The following is a 22,508-nucleotide window of genomic DNA, read 5'->3' as shown; positions in this document are numbered from 1 at the left end:
GTAATCCCAGCACTTTGGGAGGCCGAGACGGGCGGATCACGAGGTCAGGAGTTCGAGACCATCCTGGCTAACACGGTGAAACCCCATCTCTACTAAAAAATACAAAAAACTAGCTGGGGGAGGTGGCGGGCGCCTGTAGTCCCAGCTACTCGGGAGGCTGAGGCAGGAGAATGGCGTAAAAACCCGGGAGGCAGAGCTTGCAGTGAGCTGAGATCCAGCCACTGCACTCCAGCCTGGGCGACACAGCGAGACTCCGTCTCAAAAAAAAAAAAAAAAAAAAAAAGGAAAGGCACAGTTCGTTTAAAGTTAAGGATGGTTAATACTATTAACCTGGGGCACTGATAAATGTCATCATTTCGAAATGAATGACGAGTTCAAAGCCAAGGAGAACATTCTGCATAAAACTACATGATTGATTCCAGGTGTTGAAGAAAAGCCCTCATTTGTACAGTGGACTTTAAAAGTAAACTGGAAATGTAAATCATTTGATGTTCAATATATAAGGTCACTGTTTGCCATTTCTGCATTAGTAACAATAAACCAGTGAAACTAGTTAAATATATCAGAACTACCTGAATTTTAAACAGAAATCCCACTGTGACTCATAAAATGTAAATGCATAGGTATAATTTTTTACATAAGGCAGGTTTAAACCTTCAGAGCATTTAATATACAAGCACCAATAAATGATGGCACTAAAAACTATGATTGCATCAGCTAAATGGATTATAAATTAAATTTCCATAATGTATGCAACTGAGATACAAATGTAAGCATAAATCAAGGTATTTTCTAAACACAGGTTAATTATACAACTTCAAAAACTGCCTATTTTTTATGCAAAATAATCCACTTAGCATTTTTCACATTGGCCTTAATTCTCAGCCAGCTGTACCACACTTGTTCCTAGAAGCATATCAATAACTACTTGTCATGAAAAAAATAGCAATAGGTATATGGAAAAAACCTGTAACGAATTTTTCAACTGTCTGTCTTTTATGAATGTTTATAGCTAGAAATCGTGCCAAAATGATTTGAAATAAAAAGGATTAATTATAGTAGAAGCCTTTTAATATAAGTGAGTGCAGTCGCGACGCAATTAATGCAAATTGTGGCTCTATCAGGAGAATAAATGTGAACCACATCACAGGCCATTTCTGTTTGCCGCCAAATAACTTCAGTAATTTACTACATTAAGAATCAATAAAAAAAATAATGCTTTTCAAATGCATCTCTATCAATCTTCAGGCAGCTTTAAAGTGAACATTTATAACTTAATCTAAAAACTATATAAGAGATGATGTCTTGCTTTAAAGCCATCCTAATTGAGCAAGCAGATAATAATTTTAATTATTTCAAATCATACTAACTGCATACTTTAAAAAACAAAAAAGAAATGTAAAATAAGAATGTATACTAATAGCAACATGCTATTTAACAATTGTGCTTCAGAATTAATAAGTTGGAATCGAAAAACGAAGTCCCTTCAGTCACTGGGACCACTAGGGGCTTGCATAACTAACTCTAAGCTCCTACGGGGCAGCAGATATACCTCATCTTTCTTTTATTTGGAGACAGAGTTTCGCTCTATCACCCAGGCTGGAGTGCAATGAATGGCACAATCTCAGCTCACTGCAACCTCCACCTCCTGGGTTCAAGTGATTCTCCTGCCTCAGCCTCCCAAGCAGCTGGGATTACAGGTGCGCACACCATGCCCAGCAAATTTTTGTATTTTTAGTAGAGACAGGGTTTCCTCATGTTGGCCAGGATTGTCTTGAACTCCTGACCTCAGCTGATCCACCAGCCTTGGCCTCCCAAAGTGCTGGGATTACAGGTGTGAGCCACCGCGCCCGGCAACATACCTCATCTTTAATGCAAGAGTTCAAATATAACATATGGTACCCATTCATGTAACAAACATTTATTAAGTGCCAACTATATGTCAGGGACCACATTACATACTGGAATTCTGCATTCATGAATCTGTTTGCAAGAAAAACCATTCATTCTTGTGTTAAGAGTTTTCGGATTGCGGGTTTCAGATTATGTATATGTCAACACCCATTTCAAGTCCTAGATCTTCACAATCCCATTCCAGAGAGCTTTCTACACCGTCAACTCCTGCAACACTTTGTCTACACAGCTACCCTGGCACTAAAAAATCCATGTTGTCCCAGTGTCCCATGCGCCTCCCATGCAGGAACAGCAGGAGGAAGACACCAAGCTCCCTGGGAGAGGCCAGGCTGTGGGCCTCACTCTAATACTACACTGGCAGGTGCCCTAAAGCCAATCTTTAAACGTGAGCTGAAGTGAACTCGCTCTCGATTCAGCAAATGTCTACCACAGATAACTGAGCAGAGCCCACTAGCTGCTACTCAGAGAAAAAGAGCAATTCTGCCTTGCAAATCCTGAGCCACCACATCAGGACATGGGTGCCGCACTCTTACTTCTCTACAAAGGCTGCCCAAATCCCCAGCACACAGAGCTGCCCAGGCCTCACAGTGCTCACACCTTTTCTTGTGTGGCACTCCATAAAGACAAGGAAAGCCTGCACAGATTCCCCTTGTCTCCAACTCTCCTTTCACTTCAGAGGCCCTGCAGGGCACAGGGAATGGGGGTGGGGGCTATGGGGGAGACTCGAAGTGCACGTCTTCAGTCTTATTTTCCCCATAGTTGCCTCCAGTGATCGAGCCACAATATGATACATTTTGAGGAGCTTGGAGCTGACCCTTCCTTTTTTGTTTTTTTGAGACGGAGTTTCCCTCTTTTGCCCAGGCTGGAGTGCAGTGGCACAATCTTGGCTCATCACAATCTGTGCCTTCCGGTTTCAAGCGATTCTCCTGCCTCAGCCACCCAAGTAGCTGGAATTAGAGGCAACTGCCACCATGCCCAGCTATTTTTGTATTTTGAGTAGAGACAGGGGTTTCACCATGTTGGTCAGGCTGGTCTCAGACTCCTAACCTCGTGATCTGCCCGCCTCAGCCTCCCAAAGTGCTGGGATTACAGGCGTGAGCCACCACACCTGGCTCAACCCTTCCTTTTTTTCTTCGACTTCTAGTTCTGTGGCTCCCAGGTTCAGGCTCCAAAACAAAGAAACCCCCGACCCTGCTCACCAAAATATTTCTAGAAGATAGAAAACTTACATCTTCATGAACAAGGAAGTTCGCCAAAGTAGCAAACCCATATTCCCACTTCCACTGACAAGAAGCAAACATCTGAGCATTTGAGGGCAGTTTTTACACTCCTGCTTCTGAAAGACAGTAGGAATTAAAACAAACAAACAAACAAACAAAAAACGCAGGCCCAGTCTCAAGGTACCCCATAAAACCAAGAACTACTTTCAACAATTAGAAGAAAACATCTTTCAAGTTTCAAAATTCTACTTTTGCCATATAGGGGAATAAAATATCAGACTAGAAATCTGTCAAGCCACCTCCTGAGAAATTTGAGGATACTGATGCCTTCGATGATACAAGATTTTGTTACCATGGGGTGCTGTATCCCTAACAAGAGCTGACGCTCTAACGGCTATACTCCTTCCAGCTTTAGAACGATAGCACCCATGAACTCCAATTTATACTGACTGCTGCTTTCTCTAACTTTTGTGACACTGGCTCTGTCAGCCACGTTACCTACCGCATGATTCCTTTGTAACAGCTTTACTGGGGTATCATCCACATAACTTACATTAAAAGGTTTTATTATATTCATAAAGTTGTACAACCATCACCACAATCAATTTCTGAAGATTTTCATTATTCTAAAAAGAAACTCCACATCCCTTAGCTGCCACTCCTGGTTCCTCCCAGCCCTGGCGAGATCACTCATCCACCTTCTGTCTCTCTATATTTTCCTGTTTTGGACGTTTCACATAAATGGAAGCATGTCTTCGGTGATTTCTGTATCCGCTCTCTTTCACCGAGCAGAACATTCTCAAGGTACATCCATGTGTGCCATGTGTCAGTGCTTTACCCCTTTTTATGGCCCCGTAATACTCCACTGTACGGATGAACCGTATTCTGTTTACCCATTTGCCAGCTGATGGGCCTTGGAGTCATTTCCATCTTTTAGCTATTATGAATAATGCTACTGTGAGAATTTGTGTGCAAGTTTTTGTGTAAATATATGTTTGCTGGGTCAAAAGGTAAGTAACCTTTTGAGGAACTGCTAAACTTTTCCAAAGTGGCTGCACCGTTTTACACTCCCATTGGCAATGCACGAGGACTGATTCCTCCAAATCCTCACCAACCCTGCGATTCCTGGTTTGATTCCCACTGTGCTCGCGGGTGTGCGCGGCAGCCTGTGGCTGTGCTTTGCCCTTCCCTGACGACTAGTGATGCTGGCCATCTTTGCATGAGCTGATGGCCCATTTGCTTGCTGCCAGTCCCTGGAGAGATGCCCAATTGGATCCTTTGCCCATTTTTAATTAGGCTATCTTTTTATCATGGAGTCCTTCATATATATGCCACAAGTATCTTCTCTTTCAGTGTGTTGTATTTTCAGATTCTTGATGGTGTCTTTTGAAGCACAAATGTTTTTAAGTCCAGTTCATTTTTCCTTTTATTGTTTGTGCTCCTGGTCTCATAGCTAAAACAGGATTTTTTTCTGACTATGCTGCGACACTCAGCAGTCCATTTTCCCATATGCCCTGCAGCGCTCTGTGTTCCTCAGAACACTCTGCGTGAGTAGTTGTGGTCTCTTTTGCACCCTTGAACCACTGGGCACAGAAGGGAGGTAGGCCCCCTGTGCTCCTTACTGCCACTCCCAAACCATCCTTTCCTTCCCTCCCCCTTAAAATCCCTGGCTTTCAATCTCATGCACTGGGCTTGAGCATCTATTACTTCTCCCAGGTGCAGTTACTGCCCCTTAATTCAAGATTTTAGCTCCTGAGAGTCTAACGCACTCTGGTGATAATTTTTGGTGACATCTGTGGCCCACAGTTGACTGTCATTCTAACATCCTGGCTATCCCTCAACTCCACCTTAGCTACCAATTCCTTCAGCCCTGTCCTCCAAGTGGCATTACCAGTAACTAAGCCCCTCTGATCTTAGCTATAACCACCCCTACAGTGACTCCCTGAAGGACCTCGACTCCACAGGTCTCCTCTCCCATCCAGCTTCCCTTGCCCTCAAATCTCCATTCAAGGATTAATTTCCTCTCTCAACAGCCTAGATTCAAAGGTAGGCTCTTGTGACCACTATGAACTTGCAACCAATTCACCCTTTATTATAGTCACTTGGCAAAAAACCCCATCCCTGGTTAAATCCGACTCTACATCCTAGTCAGACCCACATAGCTGTTCATGGGTGTAGAAAAACAGGCAACCCACGCGGCTGGTCTCACTTCACTTTATATTAACGTCAAGTGAGCCCTACATTAACTGGCAATCCTATTATATTTCCATAGTCCAGTAATTCTCAAATTTTACTGTGTATCAGAGTCATGCTTATTAATTTAAGCCTATTCATAGCTTGCTGGCCGGGTGTTGTGGCTCACACCTATAATCCCAGCACTTTGGGAGGCCAAGGCGGGTGGATTACTTGAGGCCAGGAATTCGAGACCAGCCTGGCCAACATGGCGAAACCCTATCTCTAGTAAAAATACAAAAATTAGCCAGGTGTGGTGGTGGGCACCGTAGTCCCAGTTACTTGGGAGGCTGAGGCACAAGAATTGCTTGAACTGGGAGGCAGAGGTCGCAGTGAGCCATGCCACTGTATTTTAGCCTGGGCAAGAGCAAGACTGTCTCAAAAACCCCCCCAAAACCAAAAACCAAAACACACAGCTTGCTGAGCCCTAGCCCTAGTATTCCAGATTCAGAAGGTCTGGGGTGGAGCCCAAGAATTTGCATTTCTAACAGATCCTCAGGTGAGGCAGGAGGCTGGACTGGGAACGTTGCTCTTCCCATCCTCGCCTTCTGCTGCATCACCCAGAAAGCAGCAACAGTGGGAAGCAGTCAGAATGAGCTCCTGCTCCCCAGCTCATGCAGCTGCACCCACAGTGTTCCTCTCCCTCTTCTTGGACACACGGCCTGTGGCGCCCCCTGCTTCAGCACCAGACCCCACACCCTCACTCTGCAGGGTGCAGTTCCTCTCTCCCTCAGCAATTCCACTGACTCATTTCCAGCAGCACGCGCACATGCCGTTACTTCTCCCATCTTCAGAATACAGCTTTCCTAGCCCCATATCCCTTGAGCGGCTGCTCATAGTTTTCTTGATAACCAGTCCCCCAATTCTTCTCCAATCCTTCCTCTTGTAACTGCTCTGAAGTCTACTGCTGCAAAGTGCCCTCATCACAAACCTGTGGCTCCATCCATTTTCAACCAGTGAACACTCATGGAAAAGCACTTAGTCCACAGCACAGAAAATGCCTAGCACCTTGGAAGCCCCCTGCACCCCGTTCCAGTGTTACCCTCCCAGTGTTACCCTCCCAGGAGCATCAGGATCCTGCCTTCCAAAAACTGCAATGAGCTTTGCTTGTTTCTGAACTTCTATAAATGAAATCTGACAAAATGTACTTTTGTGTGTCCGGATTCTCCAACTCAATGTTAGGTCTGTGCCGTTCACTCATACCATTTTGAGTAGCTGTAGTTTGTTCATTCAATAAGTCTTGTGACTATCCTACAACTTATTTATTATTATTATGCTTTTGAAGGACATTTGTGTAGTTTCCAGTTTAGGGGCTATACAGTGTTACTATAAACATTCTTTCACATGTATTCTAATGAATATGTACACACTTCTGTTGTGATGTGATGTATTTTCAGCTTTCATATGATACTTTAAGAAGAAAATCCTGACATTCTTTTCAACCCATGTGCTGAGGTTTTTGCCTTCACCACGCCACAGAAATCACTTGTCCACTGTGCTAAATGACATGGCCACTTCTCAGTGCTAAACCTTACTTGGTCTAACGGTACCATCACACAATACCCACCTTTCTCTTCCTTTCAAACACCATCTGTATTTGGTACCTGAAATTCCACTTTTCTGGTTTTCTCCCTTACTTTCCAGCTTCATCTCCTGAACTTCTTTCTATTAGTCAATTCTCCACTCTCTGGACTCTAAACCTTGGAGAGCCCTGGGGCTCAGTTCTTCATCTCTTTTCTTCTCAGCCCAGATATTGCCTCTGAACCTGAGGCCCCTATCCTCAACTGCCCCCCATTAAGCCTCCATAAGAATGACTCCCTCCCCACACCTGCTCCTGCTCAGACCTTCCCCAGGTTAGTCAACATGACCTCCATCCTTTTAGTTCTCAGAACAGAACCCAGGCGGTCCCCTTACCTTCTCTTGTCCTCACACATCCCAACATCTGATTCATCAGCAAATCTCCTTGAATACGATGACTTCTTACCAGCACTACCACCAGGACGTAGGCAGCATCATCACTCCAACTGAACGACGTGACACTCCATCTGGTGTCCCACCTTGAGTGTGTGACCAATGCAAGCTTATACCAAAGCCAAGGAGGCCCATGACAACACAGGCCAGATTCTGCCAGCCCTCTGTTGGTGTCGCCAGGAGTCCCCACTGGCCTGTCTTACTCCAGAGTGTGACCTCCACCACTTTACTTACTGCTGCCTCTCAAAGCTGATTTTGAGTTTAGAAACAACGAAATTAACACCATACACCTTCATTTGGCTTTTATTTCAAAAAGTTACATTTGCTAAATCTAAATGAATATTTAAATGTTTAAAAGGATTTACATGGGCCCTATTTTATCATTATTTTGAGACAAGGTCTCTGTCACCCAGGCTGGAGTGTGGTGGTGCCATCATGGCTCACTGCAGCCTCTACATCCCAGGCTCAAGCAATCCTCCCACCTCAGCCTCCCAAGTAGCTGGGACTACAGACACACACCACCACGTCTGGCTACTTTTCTTTTCTTTTTTTTTTTTAGCAGTAGAGACTAGGTCTCCCTATGTATGCCTAGGCTGGTCTTGAACTCCTGGGCTTAAGTGATCTTCCCACCCTGGCCTCCCAAAGTGCTGGGATTACAGGTATGAGCTACTGCACCCAACGCTATTTTTTAGATTATTTGTTGTCTTTATTGCACAAATAAGAGCCAAAGATAAACAGGAGACTTTAAGTAGGGCCAGCAAGAGTGTGTGCTTCTAACCTTCATGGTGACAAACATGGCCCAGAAAAAAGAGAATGGTCTCAATATCATACTGATCCATTCTCCTCATGAATTTCAGATGTTTAACTATTGCTTGGGAGTGATGAGAAAAATAAACAGGAAGTAATAACTCAATAGTAAGCAAGACTTACTTAATCCAAGGGCAGAAAGAATTTACCTTGTGGTGCTAAACCTACAGTGAGAAATCTTTTTTTTTTTTTTTTGAGACAGAGTCTGGCTCTGTCGTCCAGGCTGGAGTGCAGTGGTGCGATTTTGGCTCACTGCAAGCTATGCCTCCCGGGTTCATGCCATTCTCCTGCCTCAGCCTCCTGAGGAGCTGGGACAACAGGGGACCGCCACCACGCCCGGCTAATTTTTTGTATTTTTAGTAGAGATGGGGTTTCACTGTGTTAGCCAGGATGGTTTTGATCTCCTGACCTAGTGATCCACCTGCCTCGGCCTCCCAAAGTGCTGGGATTACAGGCGTGAGCCACCGCACCCGGCCAAGAAATCTTATTTAGGTGCAGCAATCAACTAAATTCAGGAATACATCTCTCATTTTTACTGTAGAATCTAAACCATTTGTATTTTATGGTTAATTCTGAAGAAATAAACTTACATAGAAAACCGTCTTGCCGGGTGCGGTGGCTCGTGCCTGTGATACCAGCACTTTAGGAGGCTGAGGCAGGCGGATCACTTGAGGTCAGGAGTTCCAGACCAGCCTGGCCAACATGGTGAAACCCCATCTCTACCAAAAATACAAAAATTAGCCGAGCAGGGTGGTGGATACCTGTAATCCCAGCTACTCGGGAGGCTGAGGCAGGAGAATCACTTGAACCCAGGAGGCGGAGGTTGCAGTGAGCCAAGATTGCACCACTGCACTCCAGCCTGGGCAACAGAGTGAGTCTCAAAAAAAAAAAAGAGTTTAGGGTTCAAAACAAGGTTTTTTTTTTTTTTGAGACGGAGTCTCACTCTGTCACCCAGGCTGGAGTGCAGTGGCCGGATCTCGGATCTCAGCTCACTGCAAGCTCTGCCTCCCGGGTTTACGCCATTCTCCTGCCTCAGCCTCCCGAGTAGCTGGGACTACAGGCGCCCACCACCTTGCCCGGCTAGTTTTTTGTTTTGTTTTTTTTTTTTTTGAGACAGAGTCTTGCTCTGTGCTCCAGGCTGGAGTGCAGTGGCGCGATCTCGGCTCACTGCAAGCTCCGCCCCCCCCCGGGTTCACGCCATTCTCCTGCCTCAGCCTCCCGAGTAGCTTGGACTACAGGCGCCCGCCACCTCGCCCGGCTAATTTTCTTGTATTTTTAGTAGAGACGGGGTTTCACCGTGTTAGCCAGGATGGTCTCGATCTCCGGACCTCGTGATCTGCCCGTCTCGGCCTCCCAAAGTGCTGGGATTACAGGCTTGAGCCACCGCGCCCGGCCGTTTTTTGTATTTTTTAGTAGAGACGGGGTTTCACCGTGTTAGCCAGGATGGTCTCGATCTTCTGACCTCGTGATCCGCCCATCTCGGCCTCCCAAAGTTCTGGGATTACAGGCTTGAGCCACCACGCCCGGCCAAAACAAGGTATTATACAAGAGAAGCTCTGCCTCTTTAAGGGCTAAGGCAACTAAAATGACTAGTATTCACCTCAATTTAGATGTTTAAAGCTTCAGCAAATTCAGTGAGCATTTTACAAAAGGATGCTAATGATGGAGAAAAAGAAACTTTCCAACTTTTGAAAATCTCAATATAAATTGTTAAGTGCCAATATTATACTACATAATACAATAAATGCACACTGAATTCTACTGTAATAAAAAATTATAAACCATGCTGAAGTTATACAATCTAATTAAAATTTTCAAATATATAACCAAGATAATATCAAATAATCTGATTTATAGGCATGCCATTCCAATTAAATCAATATTCTAAAGCAAGAAAAAAAGCCATTTTCAAATAGAATTCAAATATGATAAAGGCTTAGCCTCAATAAATATTCTGAACTTAATTGGCTTAAATGGACCTAGGTGCTTCTATCTGTAAAAAAAAGTTCAAGATGACATTACCACATCCTTGGGCTGTTTATTTATTCCCTGTCTGCAGCCTGATTTACAGGCGATAAAATGCAATCATGACCCACACCAGAAGCAAGAATCATTTGCTAATGGAACTTTTAATTGAGAAGTGGCCAGTGACAGGAGGTAATTCTCCCTCTGTAGGATCACTCCTGAAGACCTCTTTGTACTTTATCACAGTAAACAATCACTAACATATGCATTAAAGAAAATTTAAATACATTATGACCCAATAAATATCATAATCAATCAATATACAATTTTCATCTCTTAAAGACGTAATGTTCAGGTACCACACTATTAGTTGTTGTACTATTACACTTACTTAGATCTGAGCAATTTTTAGCATGTTAGTACAAAGTTTAACTCTGTCATCAGATGGTTGATGTTTTGGAAGTTGGTAACCCCTTGGGAATTTCCATGCAGAAAATAGTGTAAGGAAAATCTTAAATATGTGAAACTAAGTTAACTACCATCCTCAAACAACTATAGTTTTGTTATTAGTCTAAACTTTACTATTTTAAACAGCCTTAATAAGATATAACTTACATAAACTTCATTTGTGGGAGAAAGGTTTAAAATCACAAATTCTCTTCCCTGGATCTTGTGTAAATATATACACATTCCAAAGTACAGTACTGTACAATGACATCATATTCAGAATAATTTCAATTATAAGCAATATGTCAATAAACAGGAGAAAATGAGTTTATCCTCACCAGACTTACATAACTATTAGCTTCTACATTAATCAAGACTGGATGATTTATACATTCAAGAAGAAAAAGTCGTATATAATCTTAAGGTTTAATTCATGCAGATAAAATTAATGCTCTATCTTCTGTAACTGCATTGTGCGAAAACCACTAAGTTTACAGTATTTCAGGTTAGCCTAGCAAAACACTCACCTTTATTTTCACATATATATTATTAAGTTAGAAGGTTCTTGGGCTCACTTTAACAGAAAGAACTATGGGATTTCATTGTAAAGATTTTCTTTTCTCTTTTTTTTGAGACACAGTTTTGCTCTTGTTACAAAGGCTGGAGTGCAATGGTGTGATCTTGGCTCACCACAACCTCCGCTTCCCAGATTCAAGCGATTCTCTTGCCTCAGCCTACTGAGTAGCTGGGATTACAGGCATGCACCACCACGCCCAGCTAATTTTGTATTTTTAGTAGAGACAGGGTTTCTCCATGTTGGTCAGGCTAGTCTCGAGCTCCCGACCTCAGGTGATCTGCCCGCCTTGGCCTCCTAAAGTGCTGGGATTACAGGTGTGAGCCACCGTGTCCAGCTCATTGTAAAGATTTTCATACAATGAATTATGAAATGTACATCCTCCAGAGGAAGCTGAAACTGAGAAGTAGGCTGTGTGACCATCAACGAAGAGAGAGATGCTATCCGCAAACTGAAACCAAAGCCAGCTCACAAATCAACATCAAATCAACACCTGAAATCTGCCACCTGAACTATGGCGAGCCTGAAGATGATGATATAACACATACCGTTATGGTAGTGAAGTCATGTTGGAGCCCTTTCTCAAACCTGAAGAGCACTTAAAATCACTGGGAGTCTGAACAAAGAAATAACTGGGGCTGTGACAATGCATTTCAGAGAGACACAAATAAAGGGGAATTATTCTATATCCAGGATAGACTGATTCCTTCCCACTACCCCTGCTTAACAAGGCTGCGGTTCTACTCCCATTTGCTATAAATAAATACACACATACCCCATACTGCAAAGCTACAGTAATCAAGACCATATTGCGTAAGGGCAGACCCACAGTGTTAAGTGTATGGTCTACTAATTTTCAACAAGGGTGGCAAGAACATGAGGATGCCTAACTCATACAATCTACAAAAATTAACTCAAAAAGGATCAAAGACCAAAATGTAACAGTTAAAACTACAGAACTGTCAGAAGAACATACAGGTGGAAATCTTTGTGATTTTAGGTCAGGGAATGGATAAGACACCAAAAACAAGCAACAAAAGAAAAAAAAAAACATTAGACTTCAAAATTAAAAGTGTTCGTTCTTCAAAGGAAATCATCATGAAAGTGAAGAGACCACCCAGAGAAGGAAGAAAATACTTGCAAATCATTTACCTGACAATGTTTTAGCTTCCTCAGAGAATATAAATTTCATAACTCATTGCATTTCAGGGACTTAATAATAAAAGACAATCCAATAAAAAAATAGGCAATGGACTTGAATAGACATTTCTCAACAGAAGTCATGGAGCACATGAAAAGATGGTTAACATGATTGGTCATCAGGGAAATTAAAACCACAACGAGACACCAATTCCCACCCACTAGAATGGCTGTAATGAAAAAGACAACACTAAGTAAGTGCTGACAAGGATGTGGAGTCACTGAAACCTTCACAAATTGCTGCTGGGATTGTAAAAGGTTGCAGACACTTTGACGTGGAGTACTGTACGACCTAACACTTTCATGCCTAGGTATATGCCCAAGAAAAATGAAAAAACTATGTCCAAATAACAGCCTGTATACAAATGTTTGTAGCAGCATTATTCATAATAGCCAAAAGGTGGAAACAATGCAAATGTACCATTGCACTCCAGGCTGGGATGAATAAGTAAACAAAATGTGGTGACTGGGTGTGGTGGCTCACACCTGTAATCCTAGCCTTTTGAGAGATTGAGGCAGGAAGACTGCTCGACACCAGGAGTTCAAGACCAGCCTGGGCAACATGGCGAGAGCCTGCCTCTACAATAAAATGAAACAATTAGGTGTGGTAGCAAGCAACTGTTGCCACAGTTGGCAGGCTGAAAGCAGGAGGACTGCTTAAGCACAGGACTGAGCTGTGTTTGCAGCAGTGCACTCCAGCCTAGGTGGCAGTCTGTTTCAAAATGAACAAAACAAACTCCAAAGTGTGGTATATCCATACAATGAAATAAGAGTCAGCCCTTAAAAGGAGTGAAGCTCTGACCTATTAGGACATTAATGAAACCTGAAAACATGCTAAATCAAAGAAGCCAATAACAAAAGGTCACAAATTTATAGTCGATAAAACAAATGATTCCACTTATATGAAATGTCCAGGAAAAAAAAAAATCCAGAGACTGAAAGTAGATGAGTGGTTGGCCAGGGCTGGGGGAGGAAGGGCAGGACAGGGAGGGACTACATAGGGTTTCCTTTTTGGGATGATGACACTGCTTCCAAGTTAGATATTGGTGATGGTCACACAGCACAGTGAACACATTAAAAACCACTGAACTGTACACTTTAAAAGGTTCAATTTTCCATGATGAGTTATATTTTAATAAAACCGTTATGTAAAAGAAGCCATAAAAGTACCATCTGTTTTTGCAGGCACTGATTTCCAATGAAGCTACTTCTCAAAACAGGCACTCCATGCACTATGCTTCTCGGAGAACAGAACCACCAATGAGATAAAGAAATTTTATTACAAAGTTGAAAATGAGTATAGCTCTGATTAATTCTTACAGAAATTAATCACAATAGCAACATTAATTTCTAATTTATTTATTTATTTTTATTTTTATTTTTTGAGACAGAGTTTCACTCTGTCACCCAGGCTGGAGTGCAGTGGTGCAATCTCGGCTCACTGCAAGCTCTGCCTCCCGGGTTCACGCCATTCTCCTGCCTCGGCCTCCCGGGCAGCTGGGACTACAGGCGCCCGCCACCACGCCAGGCTAATTTTTTATAGTTTTAGTAGAGACGAGGTTTCACCATGTTAGCCAGGATGGTCTCGATCTCCTGACCTCGTGATCCGCCCGCCTCGGCCTCCAAAGTGCTGGGATTACAGGCATGAGCCACCGCGCCCGGTCTTAATTTCTAATTTATTTAAGAATGTTAGTAACAGGCCAGGTGCAGTGGCTCACACTTGTAATCCCAGCACTTTGGGAGGCTGAGGCAGGTGGACACTTGAGGTCAGGAGTTCAAGACCATCCTGTACAACATGGTGGAAACCCCTATCTCTGCTAAAAATACAAAAATTAGCTGGGCGTGGTGGTGCACACCTGCAGTTCAGGAGGCTGGTGCAGGACAATCCCTTGAACCTGGGAGGTGGAGTTTGCAGTGAGCAGAGATGACGCCACAGCACTCCAGCCTGGGCAACAGAGGGAGGAGAGACTCCGTCTCAAACAAACAAACTAGCTAATAATAAATCCTGAATACTCAACTTGATAAATGTTACTCTAGCAGGTAGAGCTGTGTCCCCCCAAAAGACAAACTCAAATCCTAATCTGTGAATATAACCTTCTATGGAAATGAGGTATTTGCAGATCATCAAATTAAGATGAAGTCACACTGGATCAGGGCAGGACCCAACTACAATGACAGGTGTCCTTATTTTAAAAAATAGAAGGCAATGTTGACACAGACACTCAGGGAGAAGTCCACATTAGAGCAGAGGCAGAGATCAAAATGATGAATCTACAAGCCAAAAAACGTCAAGGGCTATTGGCAAGACCAGAAGAACGGATTATTCTAGAGCCTCTAAAAACGAATCTACGTTGCTGCTGACACCCTGAGTTTGGACTTCTGGCCTCTAGAACTGTCAAATAATACATTTCAGTTTTTTTTTTTTTTTTTTTTTTTTTTTTGAGACGGAGTCTCGCTCTGTCGCCTAGGCTGGAGTGCAGTGGCGCGATCTCGGCTCACTGCAAGCTCCGCCTCCCGGGTTCACGCCATTCTCCTGCCTCAGCCTCCCGAGTAGCTGGGACTACAGGCGCCCACAACCGCGCCCGGCTAATTTTTTGTATTTTTAGTAGAGACGGGGTTTCACCGTGGTCTCGATCTCCTGACCTTGTGATCCGCCCGCCTCGGCCTCCCAAAGTGCTGGGATTACAGGCGTGAGCCACCGCGCCCGGCACATTTCAGTTTTTCTAAGCCCCCCTCCTCACCCCCAAAAGCATGTGGTGATTTGTTGCAGCAGTCCCAGTAAACTTATAGTCACTAGGCAGTAACTTACTGTCTTAGTCCATTTTGACTGCTTATAGTGGAAGACCTGAAACGAGTAATTAATAAAAACATTTCTTATAGCTGGAAGGCCAGGAGCCCAGGGTCCAGGGGCAGCCCCTAGTGAGGCCTTCTCAGTGGTGGGGACTCTGCAGAGTCCAGAGGCGGCACAGGGCATCACAAGGTTAGGGGCTCCCTCCTGTAAAGTCACCAAGGCCCCTCCCACAATAAACCACTCATTCATTCATGAAGGCCGAGCTCGCATGATCTAATCACCTCTTAAAAGGTTCCACCTCTCAATACTGGCACACTGGGGATCAAGTTTCAACACGAGTTTGGAGGGGACATTCAAACCACAGCACCTACTTACACAACCATACAAATTTGTTTTGTGCAGCGCTTTTGCAACATTTAGCATCCAAATTTAAAACACACAGTATTTTATGATAAACTTGGATAACAACCACACATAAACATAAAATGTCAACATCTTTTGGTCCGAGGTCTATTTTTATATGAAGGTTACTTTACCTTTCCAAGCATTCTGCCTAGGAAGTAGTAATGTCTGGCAAAAGAATCTCCCACAAGCATCTGAGCAGCCGGGTTGGGGTACAGAAGCCCTTCATTAGTAGTCTTAAAGAACCCCTGGTTAGGGTTAAATCCTGACTTCAGTAGTTCATTTAAAAACTCTCTGAAAATACCACCACCATCAATGCCAGCTTCATCCAGGCCATGGGCATTGAGCAAGTGCACACGGATCCGCTTTTTCAAATCAGGCTCTGTTCAAAAAAATGGGAGGGTGAGGAGGAAAGATGTTACAAGAAAGCAATAACATCAACTGGCCTTACAGGAAGGCTTGGGGAAGGGGTGTGAGGATCTTAGGGACATTTTAACATAGGACTCAAAACAGCAATGACATTATCATTATTTTTTGAGACAGAGTCTTGCTCTGTCACCCAGGCTGAAGTGCAGTGGCATGATCTCAGCTCACTACAACCTCTGCCTCCACGAACTCTCAGGGAGTTGGTCCTCCAGAGTCTACAGCAAGCTTGTCCTCAACCTGCAGCCCACAGGCCGATGTGGCCCAGGATGGCTTTGAATGCGGCCCAACACAAATTCTTAAATTCTTAAAACATTAGGTTTTTTTTTTTTTTCCTTTTTTCTTTTTTGAGACGGGGTCTCCTTCTGTCATTCAGGCTAGAGTGCAGTGGTGCCATCTCAGCTCACTGCAACCTCCGCCTCCAGGGTTCAAGTGATTCTTCTGCTTCAGCCACCCCAAGTAGCTGGGACTATAGGTGTGCGCCGCCATGCCTGGCTAATTTTTCTATTTTTAGTAGAGATGGGGTTTCACCATATTGGCCAGGCTGGTCTCGAACTCCTGACTTTGTGATCTGCCCGCCTCAGCGTCCCAAAGTGCTGGGATTACAGGCATGAGCCACCGCGCACAGCCTGTGATTTTTTTTTTTTTTTTTTTAAAGCTTATCAGGTATCGTTAGTGTATTTTACGTGTGGCCCAAGACAAATTATTCCTCTTCCAATGTGGCTCAGGGAAGCCAAAGGATTGGACAACCCTGATCTATATGATCTTTTAATAGCTGTATTTGGCTGAAAAGGGGGAAAATTACTGGTTATATAATTTGCCACAAAGAGTAAATTAAGGCCAGGTGCAGTGGCTCATGTCTGTAATCCCAGCACTTTGGGAGGCTGAGGGGGGTGGATCGCTTTGAGGTCAGCAGTTCGAGACCAGCCTGGCCAACAAGGTGAAACCCCATCTCTACTAAAAGTACAAAAACTAGCTGGGCATGGTGGCACATGTCTGTAATCCCAGCTACTTGGGTGGCTGAGGCCGGAGAATCAATTGAACCCGGGAGGCAGAGGTTGCAGTAAGCCAATATCGTGTCACTGCACCCCAGCCTGCGTGACAGTCTCAAAAAAAAAAAAAAAGTAAATTAAAACATTGTCTTTGGGCACAGAGGTTCACTTCTGTAATCCCAGCACTTTGGGAAGCCAAGGCAGGACTGCCTAACGCCAGGAGTCCAAGACCAGTCTGGGCAACACCAGCAAGACCCTTTCTCCATAAAATATTAAGAATAGCTGGGCATGGTGGTGTGTGCCTGTAATCCCAGCTACTCAAGAGGATCACTTGAGCCCAGGAGTTTGAGGCTGTAGTGAGCTATGACTGCACCACTGCACTCCAGCCTGGGTGAAAGCGAGACCCCCATCTCTAAAATAAAAATTAAAAAACCCCCAAAATAGGCCAGGTGCGGTGGCACGAGCCTGTAATCCCGGCACTTTGGGAGGCCAAGGCAGTGGGTCACCTGAGGTCAGGAGTTTGAGACCGGCCTAACATGGTGAAACCCGGTCTCTACTAAATACAAAAAAAAAATTAGCCAGGCATGGTGGTGCACACCTGTAATCCCAGCTACTCAGGAGGCTGAGGCAGGAGAATCACTTGAACCCAGGAGGCGGAGGTTGCAGTGAGTCAAGATCGTGCCACTGCACTGCAGCCTGGGCAACAAGAGAGAAGTTCCGTTTCAAAAAACAAACAAAAACCCAAAACCAAAAAAACCACAAGGTGGACCAAGTTAGGATGTGATCTGATAAACAGGCTGCATCAGAGAACAGCTTTGGGAAAGTAAGTGAAATGTCCTTTATCTTTTCGTGAGAAAGTTCTACAGGTGCTTTGCAGAAAAGATAGGGTGAAGGAGAGGCGAGAGTTGGGGAGAAGCTGCTGCATGAAGTCAGGGGAAGTGGGAAAGCACCAGCACATAGCGTACATTTGACACTTTCACAGACCCCACGCGCTGCCGCCCTCTGTCGGCTTTGGTGCACAGTCACCCACACATATCTGCCCTTGAGCATCTCAAGGGACACATAACCTTTAGAAGCATCCTGGAAAAGGGGTTTAGCAGAGAATGCTTGATACAGCCTCCAGGCAATCTCCTCAAAACCCTGTTTATCTCAACATTGCTATGTACACACGTCAGTAATTTTGAAGTTTCAGTACCTGGAGTGTAAATAGTCTATGATATGTGTCAAGTAGGGCAAATACAATTTACTGGACTGACTGAGGCTTAACAGCCACCACATACCAAGTTCCCACTCACTGAGCAATGGTCGCTGACTGAATGGACAAGATGGGGCCACTCTGCACAACAGCAAGGATGCAGTGCTGCCTGGCTGTGCCACCCAACCTCTGGGTCAGTGTCCGTGTCACCCTTGGGAATCAGGTAAACACATCTAAGCCATTTGGCTCCAGCTTGCTTTCCTGCTTCTGGAAGAAATTTCCTCTGCTTCAGGAAGAAATGGTAATTCTGCCCATTAAATGAGATAAAATAAAAGTAACCAACCAACAAAAGCAGATAAGTGAGGCTCTCCAGAACTGATGACAGCAGAGCACGGAGCCAGCTTTGCCTCATTCTCACCTAAGAGTCAATGACAGTGTGAGCTCCAGGCCCCAAGGGAACTGTGTTACCCACTTTATAATTCTTACAGCAATCCCATGAGGGAATGTGACAGTTTCTCCCAATATTCCACACTGTAACAAGGTGGTGCAGTGCAGGCAGGGAGTGCGTGGGCATCCCTGTGAGACCCCAGCCCCTCTCTGCTCTCTGAGCACCAACTGCAGGAGCAGCCATCAGCCTCTTTGCATTTCACTCAGTCAGCTTATGGGTAACGGGGGCGAACATGCACACTTCAGAGAACTGCTCCGAGATGAGGCAGACCAGCATCCTACAGCATGGGTTCGCTTCAACGACCAGATGGTATGTGGAATAATCACATTAGTTGATTATATGTAAATTAGTCAAAAACGCACCTCAAACCATTCTCTCACAAGTAAATTAATGATTCTGAGATATCTGACTTTACTAATTTGCCTAGCAAAACACCACATTTTAACACATGGCTTAATCATTCTTATAGTACTTGACAACATTTATAAAGATTTTAAGCATTACAGTATAAACATCATGAGAAGATTCTTCCAAATCTTTTAACTTCAATGCAATTATTAGCATGCATTTAGGGAGGTGGGGTGTGATCAGTTTTTAAACAATTTTTAAAGCTTAAGGATTCATTAGGAAATTTGAGGTTTGTTATAACTGGACAGTAACATCAAAGAATCATCTACGTGGAGTAGTTTTAAAGTTAATTTTAAATTGCTGGTAAATAAGAAACACGTTCTACTCTGGCTGAAGAGCTTACAGCCCCCTACTTGCAAGTACCCCGCACCACAGCACCTGCGCCCTCGGAGTGCCCCTCACCTACAAACTCAGCTCCTCCCCTACAGGTGCCACTCCAGAACTGCCTCTGGTAAGGCCCTTCGACGTTAAACAGCTCACTCTTCTCTAAACACTACACGATCATTGGCAAACTCATTATTTTGTCACATCTACTTTTTTCCCCCTGGGATTCAACCACAAATTGAACAAGCATCTACTGAGCACCAGCTGTGTACACCAAACAAACAATTCCATCCCAAGCTGTAAAAACCTTCAGGGTCAAGTGGGAGAGATGAACATGAAATCTGCTAATAAAAATACAACACCAGAACTATTAAGAATTGATTTATAAGGTACTGTGGGACCCCAAAACATCTCTCAATTAGACAATTAGTTAGATTAGGAGTCTCTCATTTACACCAAATATTCTGAAAACACAATCAGATAGGCAAGGGAAACCTGGCCCTGTGGAGAGGCCACAGCCTGTACGCAGACCTGAGTTCACTCGGTCTTAGCTGATGACACTCGGCATCAGAGGGCCATGGCAAAGATTCAATGCCAACAGTAAATTGTGTGAAAAAATAAAAGCTTGAAATAGAGTAAGGAAACAACTGATGTTAGCTTTCCTCCACTGTTCCAATATTATGACAAAATTAGCTCTTTACGTAAGCAATAAAAATTACTAGAAATCAGGTTTCATTTCCTTAGAAGAAAATTAAGTCGTTCCCCTAGAAGAAAAGGCAATTGTCATTTCACATCGGACAACCTGTCACCTTCCAAAAATTGGGTAAGATGATTTCATTTTTAATTTTAGATCCAGCCTAAGCTTTCATTTTAATCCCTTTGGCATTGACCAACACTGAATTAATGTATTATCATAATCACAATATTTCGAAGTTAAAACTGCTAATATATTAAAGGTTAATAGCACACAAACTTTGAAGACTAAGTATCAAATATTAACATAAGACAAAATGTGCCAGTGAGCTCCAAATGCTATCCAAATTGCTGTTACAATATAATCCTCCTTTACTAATGGCAGTGTCATTGAAGCACACTTATCTTTTTATAAAGAAACTTGGATTGCTATGGCATTTATTTTAGTATATTTAATTTGGCTTACAATTTGTGATTTTATATAAATATTTATACAAAAACACAGAACGTAAATGGCTGCCATCGAGATTTTTAGAATGACAGCTTGCAAACTAAATTTTTGGGGCAGACATTGGGAGGTGGGGAACTGGTTACTTTCTTGCCCTTTAAAAATAATTAATATTTTTTAAAGGCTTCTGTTGTAGTAACTGTCAATTTTAGAAATATTACTTAATAACATGTCTCCCAAATCTGACTTGCTATACTTTTTTTTGGAGACTGGGTCTGGCTCTATTGCCAAGGCCGGAGCAGTAGCACAATCAGGGTTCGACTGCAGCCTTGACCTCCCAGGCTCAAGCCATCCTCCCGCCTCAGCCTTTTGCAGAGCGCAGACAACAGGAGCACACTAATATACCCAGATAAGCTCACTTTTTTTTTTTTTTTTTTTTTTGAGACGGAGTCTCGCTCTGTCGCCCAGGCTGGAGTGCAGTGGCCGGATCTCAGCTCACTGCAAGCTCCGCTTCCTGGGTTTACGCCATTCTCCTGCCTCAGCCTCCCGAGTAGCTGGGACTACAGGCGCTGCCACCTCGCCCGGCTAGTTTTTTGTATTATTTTTAGTAGACACGGGGTTTCACCGTGTTAGCCAGGATGGTCTCGATCTCCTGACCTCGTGATCCGCCCGTCTCGGCCTCCCAAAGTGCTGGGATTACAGGCTTGAGCCACCGCGCCCGGCCCACTTTTTTTTTTTTTTGTCAAGGCAGGGTCTCAGTACGTTGCCCAGGCTGGCCTCTAACTCCTGAGCTCAAGCAATCCTCTCGCCTCAGCCTCCCAAAGTGCCGGGATTATAACTGTGAGCTGCCATGCCCAGCCGCACATTTCAGTTTTTAAGTCATTATGGAACAAGATGATGGACACAAATTTTTAAACCACCACCATTTTCTAAAGCAATTCCCTAGCCTCCATCTGCCAAATAAGACATCTAGAGAATTATATATACCATTTTCTGGAGAAAGTTTGTCATAAGCATCTTCATAAATGTAATTTCTTCTTATTGTGACATTAATTCCATCCAGAAATGGACCATCTCCTTGAACTTCTTGCTTATCTGCATAAATCAACCTCTGAAAGATCTAACAAACAAGGAAAGCTGTAAGGTTATTAGGAACAAAAGACCTGTTACAAGTTACCAAAGAATAAACTGCTAAATCTTATCTTTGTATCTTCATAAATTCTGAAATAAATGCTAATAGTCAAGGTATCAAATAGTGATTTCTATCAATAAATATATAGATAATATATAATGTATATCATATTTAAATATTTCGAATGTTGCTCCTTTGCCCAGTTAAAAATAAACTTTAAAAATCCAGGCAGGCACTGTGGTTCATGCCTGTAATCCCAGCTACTTGGGAGGCTGAGGCACGAGAATCTCGTGAACCCGGGAGGCAGAGGTTGCAGTGAGCTGAGACTACACCGCTGCACTCAGGCCTGGGTGACAGAGTGAGACTGTCTCAAAAATAAAATAAATTAAAATTAAAATTAAAACCCCATGCTATAGAATATTTTCATTTACAAATCCTTTATAAAAACTTATGTAGAACAGCTTTGTAAAAGCTGTATACTAACACTAGTAGAAATATCTCTATGACAAAATTCAAATAATCTTTTTGATGTTAAAAATCCAGTAGAGGGAGCTCAGGAATTACGTGAGTGAGTGAGAGAGACAGAGAGAGAGACAGTGTGTGAGTGTGTATGCACGTGCAGGGAGGGTTTTGTGAAGGGACATGAATAGCTTCAAAAGAAACTCTTTTGTTCACCATATAAACAGAGTGTACAGGCCTAAAAAATACACTCTTGAAGCCATTACTGGAGAACGGAAGCAGCTAATCTTCAGAAATTTGGTAAAAATAATTGACAAATAAAAACAAAACATTTTAAAATGTGGAAACATATATAAACAAAATTTTGTACATCCAAGACACCAGACAAGGAATTAAGATATTTGTCCATTTCTTTTTTTATAAAAAGTAAAGTGGCGGGCGCGGTGGCTCACGCCTGTAATCC

At 43.4% G+C, this 22,508-nt stretch overlaps 1 protein-coding gene across 4 annotated transcripts in view; it reads right to left on the bottom strand.

The window, feature by feature from the left end:
* The window catches only part of UBE3C (ubiquitin protein ligase E3C), a 139,413-nt gene that overhangs the window by 26,333 nt on the left and 90,572 nt on the right, over positions 1–22,508 (bottom strand). For all 4 annotated transcript variants that reach the window (XM_077997821.1, XM_077997822.1, XM_015135374.3 and 1 more), the window contains 2 exons: positions 21,442–21,574; positions 15,658–15,905 (listed from right to left, as the gene is read on the bottom strand). In XM_077997821.1, the coding sequence (XP_077853947.1) occupies positions 15,658–15,905; positions 21,442–21,574 (381 nt within the window). The remainder of the gene's footprint in view (positions 1–15,657; positions 15,906–21,441; positions 21,575–22,508) is intronic.

The sequence above is a fragment of the Macaca mulatta genome, chromosome 3 (assembly GCF_049350105.2).
Source record: "Macaca mulatta isolate MMU2019108-1 chromosome 3, T2T-MMU8v2.0, whole genome shotgun sequence".
Lineage (NCBI taxonomy): Eukaryota > Metazoa > Chordata > Mammalia > Primates > Cercopithecidae > Macaca > Macaca mulatta.
Note: the sequence above shows the minus strand (reverse complement) of the source record. Positions and strands in the feature narration are given on the sequence as shown.